Source organism: Adiantum capillus-veneris, chromosome 7 (assembly GCF_014529385.1).
Source record: "Adiantum capillus-veneris isolate H3 chromosome 7, ASM1452938v2, whole genome shotgun sequence".
NCBI classification, from domain to species: Eukaryota; Viridiplantae; Streptophyta; class Polypodiopsida; order Polypodiales; family Pteridaceae; genus Adiantum; species Adiantum capillus-veneris.
In genome coordinates, this window is record NC_140937.1 from 82,770,651 (window position 1) to 82,785,365 (window position 14,715).

Consider the following 14,715-nt stretch of genomic DNA (forward strand, 5'->3'; position numbering starts at 1 on the left):
GTACACACAAAGATAATTAAAATAAAAAATATATTCTTTTGTATTGCACAAAGAGTGTAGTAGGTGAAGAGCTAATAAGTAGGCAATCAAGAGGCACAAGGAACAAAGCACAAGTGAGTTTGAGAGTTGAGTGTTTTTGTCCGTGTCCATGCATGCACACTTTTAAGGCAGATTTTGGTTTGCTATGGCAACGTGCTTGTCATCCTAAGAGTATTCCCACCAAGCGCTCTAGAAGTTTACCCCCTTTTTGGAATTGTTTTTTCCCTCAAAATCTCCATATGAGCAACACATCAAAAAATGGATTTTTGATCGGTATTTTTGGAGCTCAAAGGAGGCTAAACATTGCCCGAGGAGAAGGCGGAGACAAGTTTTTGGCGTCGATCAATGCACACTCAAAGACACACACACACACACACACACACACACACACACACACACACACACACACACACACAGAGAGAGAGAGAGAGAGAGAGAGAGAGAGAGAGAGAGAGAGAGAGAGAGAGAGAGAGAGAGAGAGAGAGAGAGAGAGAGAGAGAGAGAGAGAGAGAGAGAGAGAGAGAGTATGTGGATTTTGGACAACACAAAGAGCGAGTCTTGTTTGGAGGATCTATACCTAGTCAAGGAGGAGTCTTTTGGCATTGATACAGAGGTGGATTCGGTTATTTCTTACACATGGGTATATGTGATCCTTCTTGGAGGATCAGACCCGGATTCAACATCAATAATAGTTTTACGACTTGGGGGCATTGTTTTTGCTCCATTCAAAGATTTTCACATTGCCATAGGCATCTAGTTGATTCTCTACATTTCCCCCAGAGATTCTTTGATTGGCCATAGTTCAATATAGCCATAGTTGGCTTCAAGTTATTGGCTTATAGGTAGTGCTACATATAGGTGAAGTTTTCCACATCCATTGTGGCAGGGTTTTGAATCCATTGAAGTTTTATGGTGGGAGTGTAACATTTAGTGGCCTAGTAACTTGTGTGTAACGGAAATTAGCATGAACATAGTGAGCATTTCATTAGAATAGATTCCTAATGAGAATAACAAGAGTGCTTGGGTGGAGAGAGCAACAAAAAAACATAACACCTAGTTAGATAGCATGAACAATATTTCAAAAGAGAGAGAAATTAAGATATTGACAACAGTTGAGGACCGGATTTGTATGGAGCCGGTCCCCCCTCCAAAAGGCTTTGTATTATGGTTTCTCCCATCAAGAGAGACATTTTACAATACAATCCTTTGTGTTCCTTCAATACTAGCTAGTGCAATGAAGATGGAAAACTTCAAGCACTAAGCTAAACACTTATTAAACACAACATCAATTCCCTCACGGTCTCAGACGCAAGACCTCACACCCCTTCGAAGATGGTGAGAGCTAGTGGGGTATGAGAGTAGATTGAGAGGAAGAAGGAGTAGTCTTACGAGAAAGATGTACATCTCCTCACATAATCACTCATATTAGCATAGCTTAGCTTAGTAATTAGCATGGTAGAGGCCACATTGGTTGTTAAGTGGGTGGTGTTTGGGGTAACAGCCAATATGGCCAGCACACACCCATACTAACTTAGAGCTAACCTTATTCTTATATCAAATATGAATAACGAGTCGATGAGCATTATCTCACTATGGAATCCACCATACACTCTGTACCCCTCTTCCTCACCATATGCACCCATCCACACTCACACTCCTTTCACTCGGTGAATCTCCATTATGCAATTTGAGTAACTCCTTCCCATATACATATTTATATATATGTATATGAGGCCCTTCTTCCTTGATAAACACAAGTACCACAAATCCAACCTTGAGATTCCAATTATGTGCACTACAACCAAAGTTGAAACTACCAAATTTTGGAAATGGTTCAGCTTTTCCCATATCTACTTGTTTTTCCCTTGCGTGTGATATTACACATAGCCCTTTAGCATGTACACATTGCAATAGTCTATCCTACATTTGCTGTAAAGTTGCTACTTCTTGAACAAAAGCATAGTCAAAACCCGTACTCAAGGTGCTCTTCCCCTACACTTGACTTGGTCTCCTACTTTTGAAGACTGTATAGCTTTCCATCTTGATCTTATGGTCATTGTTTTCCTTTGAGAGACATAAGATAAGATCGTAATCCACTCCATTTATGCCTCATACCTTCTACGATCTGGTTATCCTATGACATTGGATATACTTGGATCTTCCACAAGATTGGGCTTCTTTGACATTCCATGGTATAATCTATTGTCATCATCCATATATATTATTCCTCAACCACAATGCTACACTTCAATCTTTGCTAGGTCAACCCATAATTCTTGGTAGTGTTGTGTATCACTCCACCTAATGTGAACTTGCACATGATCCTTAAATCTACCATGCAACACTGCAATTGGATCCTCAATGAAATCAAAATGCTCAAGAAATAGTTTGACCCCAACTAGGAGAATCTATCTAGTAAGATTTTATTTTTTTTAAAGTATCTATGGCCCTTAATGTTTGTATGGTATGTGGTATTGCACTAGATTTCTCACTTGTTGTCTCGCTCTTGCTCGTGTCTCAAGAGACACACAATTGAGTTAATGGATCTAGTGGCTAGTATGGCCCCACATGAGCCGGATAACCACTTCTCAAAGATCCATAAGCCAAACTTTGAGGCATGGCTTGGTATGATTGATACATATCTTGGTTTGTCTCAAGCCCACTCTCAAAGGTGTTGCAAGGTCTGTGACTAGTTGGGGAAGAGTCTCTTAACTGTTTTACCCTGTCTTTGCCTTTTGATCTTGTTGATTTCCTTTTTTCCTTTGTATGGTTTTTGGTTAGACAACGTTTGGTGGTCTCCCCCCTTTTGCCCTAGTGGTCCTTAGCTAGGATACTTTTTATGGACACTCTAAAATTTTAGAATTGGTTAAAAATGTTTTGGAATTGGAATCTTATATAAAAATGTTTTATCTCCTCTATTGCTTGCAATATTATTTTCTAACTACAACTAACTCAATTTGAAGTTGTTTATCAACATTTAGAGCAATTTTGGGGATCTACACTTAAAAGAGCACTCAAAACAGTTTCAAAATAGAGATCCCCAAAATTTAGAGCAACTTTGGGGAGCTACACTTAAAAGAGCACCCAAAACAATTTTAGGATAGAGCAACAAGAGCTTCTTTTGCTTGTAACCTTGTCTTCAATGGGTTTTTTTTTTCCCAAACTTGAACTATGAGATGTACTCAAGAATATCTACAAGGCTATTAAGTTAGATACCCCCACTATGAGGATTGTTAAGTATCACAATACTTTAATTCTTCCACTCTGAAGGATTTGACTACACAAACTCTTATATTCCTTGAACAATTTTGGTTCAATTTGAATATTTTTCCTAGGTTTGGCCTAGTTGTTTAGTATCACGATATTAAAGTTTTGCTTAGATTTTGACTAGACTTTTGTCACATGTTGTCTACTACAAGATGAATTGAATGGTATAATTGGTACTCGTTTGAAGCAATTCCAAAGGATTCTTAGTCTATTTGTGTTTTTATGTAGATCCGTGGTTTTGGTCTCACTTTGGTGGTTCAAATTTGCTCAAACTTGGTACAAAACATGTAGACAAGATATACAACCAGTGTGCAAAGTCAAAACCCTATTTTTTCCCAAATGTTTAATATTGCAATACTAAACAAGCTTGCAAATTTGCCATTTTTTATTTCCAATATTTGTGTGCATTCAAGCTGTGATTTGAAGCCTCTACTAAGTGCGGATCACATGCAATCACTCAAATAATCCTTAAAACCACAAATTTCAATAAAGTCTCTAGAATATGCCACTGTAAACTTGCAAAGCTCACACAAAGCTTCCAAGGAGCAAGGCTCCATACATGGATGTTGCAATGCAAGGTTACAATAGTAGTCAAGCAAGGGTACAAGCCAATACAAAGTATGGATCAAAGCAAATAGTTTATACATATCAATTATGAGAAGCGCGACAAATTCAAGCCAAAGGGTAACTTTTGTTTTCTGGAACTCGAAGTCCTCAAATACAAAATGGAGCATATACAGCTCTAGCAAGTTCTAATTTCACATGATAGCACACATTTTTTGGGCTTAAGGGCCAAAAAGTTTTGAACAAGGGAGTTTATTTCCACACATGAAGTGCTTCAATATAAAGGTATATTCATCAAAAATTGAACACGAGAGGATTTTGATGTGTAGGTAAGCAATGAAACTCAGAATTTTTAACGCTGAAATTGTTCAATTTTTTCAAAAAAACCGAGAAAGGAAGCAAGGCTTATGGCTATTGAAACCCATGCAAGGACATGCCAGAGGCTGTGTGGGTTTCAAAGGGCTCTAAGCTTTTGACATACAAGCCAGAAGGGCTTATTTTTAAAAAGCAAGGGCTCTCTCAATCAAATTTATTTGACATGCATGGGATGCACATCCAATGCGAATGTCTTTTTATTTATGCACGAAAGGTGTATTTTTTTATATATGCACATAGGTGTATTGGGTAAATTGAAATTTGCCAATTTGAAGATCAGCAAGGTCAATAACATGCAAGACGTGCATATCTAGAGGACTCAACTCCATACACAAAGATTTGTTTATGCTTCTGGATAGCATTGATTCAAATTAAGATTTGCAAGGCATGCACAATAGTGAATAGTTATGCAAATTAATTATGTTATAAATCTTTGCATGAGGGTGCTTATGGAATTCTACATAAGGGTGCAAGTAGGTTTATGATTGGAATTTATTTTGCCTATTCCTTATCGTTTCACAATTAAGCATTCCACTACTATATGAGACACATACAAAAACATACCAAATTTTAGACATAAATGGTGATTCACATTGAGGACAAGGGTTCTAGGATATCATAGTCATCCAAGAATATAACAAAAGATTCCAACCGTTATGATGATAACACATGTGGACAAGGGTCCTACAATTTAACTCCAAGTTTTTAGATGAAGGAAGGTTCTTTATTTATGCAAACAAGCATAACTATAGAGGCAACAACGAGGCAAATAGAGAACAGTTTTATGTTTTCCAAAATATTAGAAGCAAGATTGGATTACAAAGATCCCATGACTACAAAGGTAGAGATCTGTTCTATGAAACTTCTTATCCATCACAAGGGTGGATAACATGGTCTAAAAGCGCATAGAGTATGGTTTAGACATGCTTGCATATACTAATTCCCTTTTTGCAAAGGAGACCAAAAAACACGGATGATCGACTTATTATGAGACATATTCCAGTGTGTAGAGTATGAGTTCTCATGGACTATGATATTCGCACCATCTTTTCATATATGTCACAATGAGTCCTAAAGTGTTGATCACTCTTATTGTATGAGAATCATTATGGCACTCTTCTTTTAAACCATTACATGGACAAGATTGTCTGTTGGGATATGACGATGGTGATGCTTGCAAAATTGGCAAGATAAGAAGTATGACAAATTTATGATGGGTTATATGGTAGAACTTGGGGATAACATGATGACCTAACTTATTATAGTTCTTATAAATTGAATGAACAATGTGCATTTTGGTAGCCTTTACCTACTATTCTTTTTAATAAGTGCATCAAGACATTTCACTTATAAAATGTTTATGCTACAAGCATTATGATTTGCTATTACATGTTTACGTCTTCTCGATTAGCATGGCTATTTATGGAGACTACACTTCATAATATTTACAAAAAATTTGATCAAGTGGAAGGATAGACCTCCAGAAGGTTCCACTCGGGGGAACATTAGTGTCATTAAGAACCATTTTCCACTTTTTTGTAGGACAAAAACTATTCTCTAAGGGGGGAATAGTGTGAGAACAAGAGTCTTGGGTAGGGCCTGCGTAAGGGGCTATTATCCTATTTGGCATTGGAAAGTAGACTTCTATGGAAAGGGCTATTTAAGTGACGGTTAGGTGGAGAAGTACATGCCATTTCCCATGTCCTCTCGGCTAGTTTTATGGGGTATGCTTTACACATGTTGGTCTACATGTAAGAGGAGGTGTATACAAAGGGTATGTGACAAAGCTAATCCTCAATACTATGTGTGCTCACACACATCACTAGCATATCATGTAATGGGAATGGCCTATGAACTTTGAGAATAGCGGAATTAAGAGAATTAAAGTGAGCATTTTTGTGAGATCACTTTGAGAACATAGAGGATGAACTTAATTGATGGTAGCAACATAAACATAGTACTTAATTAACTTGGCATGAACAATACTTTTGCAAGAGAGAGAGTATTAGAGAACATGACAATAGTTGAGGACCGGATTTACTTGTAGCCAGTCCCCCCTCCAAAAAGCGTTTGTACTATAGATTCTCCCATCAAGCGAGACTTGGTACAATACAATCTTTGTGTTCCTTGTGACCTTGGTGATGCTATGAAGATGGAAAGCTTCATACATCATGCGCAGTAGCAATAAACTTTGCAAAACGCATTAACTATCCCAAGCCTCAGTCCCAACACCTCAAACACCTTCGAAGGTGGAGAGAGCTAGCGGGGAATGAGGGTAGGGAAGAGGAAGAAGAATCATTCATAGGAGAAAGAAATAGTTCCTCACTTATCATCACCCTTCTTGATTCATAGCATAATAGCATAGTAATGAAGATGAAGAAGATGAAAAACTTAAGCATTGAAGCATGGCTCTTGGTTGGATTTGCATTCCATAGACAAGAGTGTTGGTGTAGGCTCTCCACTTCTCAACAAGCTTGGAGAAGGAGATGGAGCTCTTTCACTTTGCACTCCACACAATGAGAGAATGTGTGTGTGTGTGGGAGAGTATACCCCCTCTCAAGCTTAATCCCCCCCCCCCCCCCCCCCCCCCCCCCCCCCCCCCCCCCCCCCCCCCCCTCTCTCTCTCTCTCATTATTTTATTATATCATTTGGACACGTGTCTTCTTTTTCCTCTTTGAGAGAAAGAACTTAATTATTTATTTTTATACATCTAAATTCTCATTGGACCCCTTTAAAGCCTATCAAATAGGATTCAAGCACATCACGAGGGCCACATGTGGAGGATATCGTAACATGTGTCTTTTATGATTCTTAAGTCATTTTGTTTGAATTGAACACTTCAAGCACCTAGTCTTTTAAGCATGGAAACCGTTGATGCCTCTTGAGAGTTTATCTTTGAATTGAACACTCCAAGAACCTTAATCATTTTAAGCATAAAAAATCACCTCAAGCTTTGGGCAAGGTTCCCACAAACACTTTAAGAGCACTTTAGTTAGCAAGCCAACAAGCACCTCATACTTGGGTAGGATTCCCACCTCAAGGTCAGCCCTAGCTTGCCTAAGGTCAAAGGACTTTTTAACACTAACTTCTGGAGGTCTTTAATGAAGCTAACCCTAAGGTCTTTTAAGTTCCATTAGATGCACGTTGCTCTTTGATAGACTACCTCCTTTTGGACCCCTATTGAGATGTAACCATCTCTCCTCTTGGTCCCTTGTTGAGGTAAATCTAGAAGCACTTATTGCACATTGCTCTTTGGTAGACCGTCTCCTTTTGGACCCCCTACTGAGATAGGTTTAGAAGCACGTATCTATATCCTAACTCTTGTTCCCCTTTTATCTTCCCATATTAAATGATCAGTTTAATATGAGAAAATCATTTGGTAAAGTTAGATATTATATTTTATGACATTACCTCTCTCTTGAAATCATAGTCATCCTCGACTATGAGGTAGAGAAGATAAAGCTTAGTCATTAGTCCATGTTTCTTAGCAGGTAGATAATCCCTTTTTACCCTACAACATCATTCCCAGAATGGATGACTAATCCATTTGGTGCTCGGGGGACTTAGCTGCCGCTGCTCTTTAGTCCACATCATACTTCCAGAGTAGAGCGACAAGATCTACTTGGTGTTTGGGAGACGTCGTCACCACAAACATGATTCTAAGCATGCATACTCCTTAAATTTTGTGCACAATAAAAGAAATAGAATGAGTCTTATAAGACAAAAACATTGTTTATTTAAAATGCATTTTCATTTGCTTACTCTAGTGTAGCATTGTAAGCATTGACAAGGTTCATATTATTCTTAAGTTAGGTTCCTTGCATCCATTAGCATCTTTAAAATGATAATTCTTAAACTTAACAAGATATCATTGGATAATGTTATTGTTTCTTAGTACCTTGTCTTCGATCTCAATCTCTTGCGAGTTCTCCATTATTGGTTCTTTTGGTGGCTCTCCTTTGTAAAGCTTGAGTGGGCCCACATGGTTAGCATTGTGAATGAGCCAATGGTTAGGCAACTTTAACTAATAAGCCATCTCATTGATTGGCTTAAGAATTTTAAAAGAAAGAACCATAGTATCTTTTTGCTAGTTTAGCATAATACTCTTGGTGGCTCGTAGGATTCTTGCCCGTAGTATGCCTTAGATGAGCCTTGAGAAACTTTAGCAAGACCCAATCATTTTTCTTAAAGGCTAAGACTCTTCTGTGCTTATTAGCAGCAACCCTTTTTGCCTTTGTTGTGAGATGGATATAACCTTTTTAATCTTTGGAAAAGATCCTTGTGAGTCTCGGCTATATTCATCAACAGCAAAGATTTTCCCATATACTTTAAGTAGTAAGGGACTTTTGGATCTTCCCTCTTTAACCTCGAAAGGTGCTTTCTCCATAGATGCATGTACAATGTCATTGTGCGCATACTTTATAAGAGGTAGGTACTTCTCTCAATGAGAACATTGATCTACTTCCATTACATAGTCTTTTAGTAGATTCAAGAATCGTTAGATTAGTTATTTCACTTTGGTCATCCGTTTGTGGATGATAGGCCGAAACAGAAATTTAATCTACTTCTTAGATTCTCAAAGTGACCCTTATAGACATTATTGGTCATTCTAGGATCTTTGTCCAACACTATGGATGTTGGCAAGCCATGATCCTTGCTCAAGTCTCCTTGCACTGATGCTATCAACAAAGCTTTTCTTATTTATATTACAAGCATCGCTCAAAAGGAACATTAAGCAACATCTTAAAATAACTTCAAAAGGCCAAAAAATTGTGTACAACATTTCATTGGCTCCATACCTATATCACTCCCTGCAAGCACGTAGAGCCAACGAAGCCCCGTTATCGTTTCCGGGGGAGGGGAACTCATTACTATCAACAACAGAGGCCTGGGGCGGTTGGGGGGGGGGGATATGTTGGTGGATCAGAAAGCTCTAATGCTCAATAATTGCATGTCATGTGCTAGAGACGCCCCTTGTCACTATCTCACACGGGGGATGCTTCATGGATGATCTATGTTTGAGAGGAGGTTGTTCGATTGAGTCAGTGAAGCAAGTATGTGTCATTTGAAGTGCCCCCCTTGTGGTTTTCTGCGAGCATTGCGTGTGAACCAAGCCATACGTTCATGTAGTGACTCATGGCATGCTCATGGGAAGGCAATGGGCATGTTAGCTGAATGTCATGCTGTTAGCATGGGATCGAGAGAGAGAGAGAGATGCTGAGAGGCGCATAAAGCAATGAAACCATGGCAGCCCCTTGCAGACGAGGGGAGGCACGCGATGTACTTGTGATAGGATGGGTGCGATGGAGATGGGCGGTTTCTAAAGCGGCAATCTCCTCCAGCAGCAGCACTCCAAGACTCTGGGGACAAATGGGTGCACCTATAGAAACATCTTTTGTCCGCCGGGTATTTGCTCTATGCCTCGGTTCTTCTTATTTCATCCTTTGGATTTATCTCTTTTATCCACGGGCACGCAGTTGTCCAGCGGGTAAACGCATGCTTGAGGATTCCTTGAAGCAGGCGAACAGGGAGACATGGATGGCCAAGACGCTTTGTTTTACCTTTTGGGCGATGGAGCTTGCTGCTCGGGAGCTAAAGGTGAACTGCATCTCTCTCTCTCTCTCTCTCTCTCTCTCACACACACACGCACACACACACAACTGTTTTCACCGGTGTGGATTGCCTTTTGGTTCCGGTTCGCTTTCGAATTTACGCAGTTCTTTTGCTCTCTCTATCTCCTCTCTCGCTCTCAGGTCAAGAAAAGCCGCTACTATTTAGTGCTGCATGCAACAGCAGTGCCTGAAACGGTATCACCATAGCCGGAGTCTGGGATTACTGTGCAGTAGAAACCCTCGTTTTGACACGGTCGGGGCTCGTGAGGAGCAACACCACAAATCCATCGGGCTCTTTCTGTTTACACAGGTACATTTTCATCTTTTTCCCTCTTCTGCTACGCCTACACCAACATATACACACCCACATTTCAATCAATTCTCACAAAACACACACGAAACCAATTTAACACACAGTGAACATATAAAAACATCCACATACACTAAATCAACACATCAATCAATTCTCACGCCTTTTAATCATCAGAAATGGTGCCCTTCCCAAGCTCAATATCAACAAGTATTGTTTCTGACTCTGCTTATCAACATTAGAGAATGATGCTAATGAGGGTTTTTATTTAACATAACTTGTTTTCTTGAGGGGGTTTATAGTTTTGATTATTGTGTTTGCCTTATTTTCCTGTCTCGCTAGTTTTGTTGTTGATGTGGACGACCAATGTTTGCATGCAGAAGGGTACATTTGTTTGGTGTCAGCATCTGTCAATATTAGCTCTCATTTGAGAGCATTGATGACAGGGTAAGAGGCAGATCTTAGTATGATGTATGTTTGTGTGGGTATGTATGTGCACGCGGGGTGTGAGTGTATATTGGTACCGAGTTCTACACCCACTATGGGGCACTGATGATGTTAGTGGGGGCGTTGTAGTATTTAGTCAATAGTATGCATGATGGAGCTGATGTCGTGTGGATTACTACTTCGAGTCTATACCTTGCGTTTTCCTTTAAAGGTGAATCTGGGCTTATCTTGGATTCATTTAGGTATATGTGTTAAGAGGCATATGTAATGAGTGTAATTTTCGTCGTGGTAACAAAATCTGGCTCTGTTATCATTCATGGTACCGACTCAGATTGTGCGAGAACTTCTGCACTGCAGGCTTGAGTGCATAATTTCTTTATGGGTTAAATGGGAGCCCATATTTAAAGTTTAAAACAGCTAATTATTGAAAAATTTGACCTCCATTTTCATCAAGTTTTATCATTCTCATGATCTAGAATTGGAGTATGCATGCTCTTTCTTCTTCTTTTTTTGCACGCGCATTTTTTAATAATCAGGTTGTATATTGCTCTTGTAAATTTTTCAGGAAAGGATACGTGCGTCTCTAAACTGGGCCTCAAGTTCACATTACTCATCACTCTCTATAGAGGAGCTTGGTTCTTTCACGCCCCGCAAGCCTTGCTACCTGCTCATATCAAGCTGGATCCTGAACAGTTTCCAGGTGCCTTGTTCCGCTGGGAACAGAGGGTGATCAATCGCAAAGAAGTTCCCCCTATGGAGGTCTCCATCCTCCCAGCAACAACCAATACAAACACTAAGCAACTAAAACATCTCGAAGATCTCTTTAAAGATTATGGTGTGCGCAGCACTACTATTATCAAGGTTATGGAAATGGGGTTCACTGTTAGTACTCTAGTTAACATGATGGAACAAGAGATTGAGGAATTGATCAAGACTATGGTGGAAGGGTATCAGATGGAACTTTTGGTCGGAGAGAAGTATGGTCTAAAGTCTGCCATTAGGGCTGAGAGAAAACGGCAAGAGGAGGAGATCGAACGGCAGCGATTGCAATTACTGGCAAAAACTAGCAAAAAGCACAAGTCAGATGATAGTGGCATGGTTGCAACCTCAGCCGAAGGTAACCTGCATGATTGCTTGCATCTATCTTTGTTTTGGTCCTTGGGCATGGTTGAAACTCAGTAATTTGGGTATGGCATCCTGCATTTTAACAAGGGAGCAGTGTTTGGGAAAAATCATTTTGTTGGAACCATACCTAACTCTGTTTGATGATTTTTGCTACAGAAAAATGTCGAAAATTTGGCAACTTTTCTAAATTTTACACTTTTTTTCTCAAACTCTAGGCAAAAATGTTGGTCTTCCTTGTCCTCTCGTCGGGCATTTTAAAATCTTAAAGCGGTGCAACTGTAAGCTGAGATACACTTCTTAGAAACATTGCAAGGGAAGGATGCTCATTTTCGGGGCTTTTGATGCCAATAATATGGGCTTCTTTCCGCCCGCATTCTCATTAAAGGCACCTATATAGTCAGAGAGGATTTTGGTGCTGTCTGCCATCCCAATTCCTATTCTTTTGAAACTCCTTTGCCCTTTCCTGCTTGGTATCAGGCCAAAAATCACTTAGTTTTGATCAGTCTTTTCTGTAGTTCAAACAATGTGCTTTGCATTGGATTTCCAGTGAGGGTGTTCAATCTTCAATCTGGCCTTTGAATGTATGTCTCTGGTATTTTCTAGGGATTGGCAAAGATGATATTGTAAAGATGGTAAACATTTTCAATGGTTTGTTTTTATCTATTCTCTGTATAGAAATGAATAAAATGATTTAGTTTTGCTTCTCTATCTGCTTTCTTGTATGCGTTGCTTTTGTGTTTTTATGAGTGTTTTTCAGCCTCTCTTAAAATTTGTAAGTTCGGACTTGTCTGACCTTATGAAGGATATATATATATACACATATCTATAATGACCCTCGCACAAGTAGGTAAAGGCTGTTTAATTTTGCAGGCACTAGGGAGCAAAGAGGTGACAATGGTATGATGTTCCCAGATGCTGTTGCTCCTAATGGCCCCTTAAATCTGAACTCAAAAGAACACCCTCAACAGGAGCACAGCCATGCTGCTCATTTTGGGCCACCAGGACTTCTGGCCTTACCAGAGCCGAGTAGTGACAACGAGGGGCGCAAATTAGCAAGAAAGAAGCAGAAGCGGAGACTATCACGAGAACCTGGTGAGGATGGAGATGACAGGACAAGGGAGCACCCCTTTATAGTGACGGAGCCGGGTGAAGTGGCAAGGGGGAAGAAAAATGGTTTAGATTATCTTTTTGATCTATATGAGCAGTGTGCAAGGTTCCTAGATGAAGTGCAGCAGATGTCGAGAGAAAGGGGGGAAAAATGCCCTACGAAGGTATATCACTGGTAATGAACCACCTCAGGGAATAGTGTGGTTGACTATGTGCTTCTTTTCAAGAACATCATGCATATCATTCAAAGTTCATAATCTTAAGGATATGATTGCGTCATTTATTTGCTTCTTTTCATGCCCTCTTAGTGGGAGAATGGTAAGTGTTTGGAAAGTGCGAAGCCTCTATCTCCCCCTCTCTCTCTCTCTCTCTCTCTCTCTCTCTCTCTCTCTCTCTCTCTCTCTCTGTGGATTTGGCTTTTCAAGTTTCATATATGCAGATAAGTAATATGGTGCTGATATGGCTTGATAATCCAAGAGCAGGATATAACAAATGATGTATTTGTTCAGTCCCATAGGTTGAGTTCGGCCCTCAAAGGATGTCAATGGAACTTTCTTTCACTTTTTGCTCAGTTTCTAGTAGTAGTTACTTTGGAGCAAAAAAAAAAAAGACTGGAATTGATGTTTTCGTGTTTTTGCCTCTTCAGGTAACTAATCAGGTATTTCGGCATGCAAAGCTCAAGGGTGCGAGCTATATCAACAAGCCGAAGATGAGACATTATGTACACTGCTATGCTCTGCATTGCCTGGACAAAGAGAAGTCTAACTTTTTAAGAAAGCAGTTCAAAGAACGGGGAGAGAATGTAGGCGCATGGCGACAAGCTTGCTATTATCCGTTGGTGGATATGGCTCGAGACAATGGGTGGGATATAGAGGGTGTTTTTGTCAGAAATGAGAAGCTGCGTATTTGGTATGTTCCTACAAAGCTACGCCAGCTTTGCCATTTGGAGAAAAGCAAGGACAGTGACAGCTGTAGCTATGAATGAATGACTTGTGGCGAACTCCGTCTTTGTATTGTATGACCAAGTCAGTATAGTTTTCACCTGAGTATCTTTCTTTGATACCTGCTCTTAATGTTGAGACTCTGTTTATGATGCATGTACATTCAATCAAGCAATTTCAAGAGTCGCACGGATAAAAACCTGTTTCTAGCGTGCACTATGTTTTTTGTTGCAAGTCATTCTTAACTATGTTCTCTGTTGCAAGTCATTCTTACAATGCTAGAAGATGTCTGCTAATGTTTTGGCTTCCTCATGCTTGATGACATCATTTTTGGCAAGCTAAAATACTCCATAGAGGTATCTTTTCTTGAAGATTTTTTATAAGTGAGACGAGGGGAACTGCTAAGAATTTTTAGAGTAAACTCTCTTTATTTTTTGCTTGTCTTCACTTTCCTTCTTTTGGCATTGTTGCCTTTCTAAAACAAAATTTAGAGAAGAAGAGGACATTTAAGTGCCTATCATGTTTTTTGGCATATCAAAATATCACGAGGAGAAAGTTGCACAAATTTTTGAAGCCAAGTTTTTAGCTTGTGAACGAGTCTCATGATTTGCTTTTCGACTTTTTGGCTTTCTAAAAGAAGCACACTTACAGATGATTGGACTTACTTTAAATGTTCTTTTGGTTTTAATATATTAATGGGTCTTGTCTTTTTATTTCACCTTTTATTTCAGAGCTTTACATTCTTGCATTCTATTCTCTTGGAATGCCAAAGTGAACCTTCACCTTGTATAATTCTAGTTAAACTCAAACTTCATGATTTTATTATGTTCTTTTTGGCATGCCCGAAGGGTAGAGCATCGACATTGCTTTGCTCTTTCTGGCCTTGGTTTTAAAAAAATTTGTTTCATTTTCAAAAAGAGGGAATTTT

The 14,715-nt window shown here is 39.4% G+C and overlaps 1 protein-coding gene across 2 annotated transcripts; it reads left to right on the forward strand.

Moving 5' to 3' along the window:
• Positions 1–9,507: 9,507 nt before the first annotated feature.
• Positions 9,508–14,021, forward strand: LFY (floral meristem identity control protein LEAFY). 2 transcript variants are annotated; one of them, XM_086516136.1, is made up of 6 exons: positions 9,508–9,843; positions 9,999–10,040; positions 10,126–10,167; positions 11,180–11,731; positions 12,610–13,010; positions 13,493–14,021. In XM_086516136.1, the coding sequence occupies exons 1-6, from the start codon at positions 9,780–9,782 to the stop codon at positions 13,829–13,831; spliced, it is 1,440 nt and encodes a 479-aa protein (XP_086372262.1). In that variant the 5' UTR covers positions 9,508–9,779; the 3' UTR covers positions 13,832–14,021. The 2 variants fall into 2 exon arrangements, with proteins under 2 accessions (XP_086372262.1, XP_086372261.1); XM_086516135.1 differs by lacking the exons at positions 9,508–9,843; positions 9,999–10,040; positions 10,126–10,167 and adding an exon at positions 10,680–10,825.
• Positions 14,022–14,715: the final 694 nt, after the last annotated feature.

Coding starts and splice junctions, on each gene's coding strand:
- LFY (XM_086516136.1), top strand. CDS start 9,780: ATGGATGGCCAAGACGCTTTGTTTTACCTTTTGGGCGATGGAGCTTGC. Junction 9,844..9,998: donor TTGCTGCTCGGGAGCTAAAG/GTGAACTGCATC, acceptor TCTCGCTCTCAG/GTCAAGAAAAGCCGCTACTA. Junction 11,732..12,609: donor GGTTGCAACCTCAGCCGAAG/GTAACCTGCATG, acceptor TTAATTTTGCAG/GCACTAGGGAGCAAAGAGGT.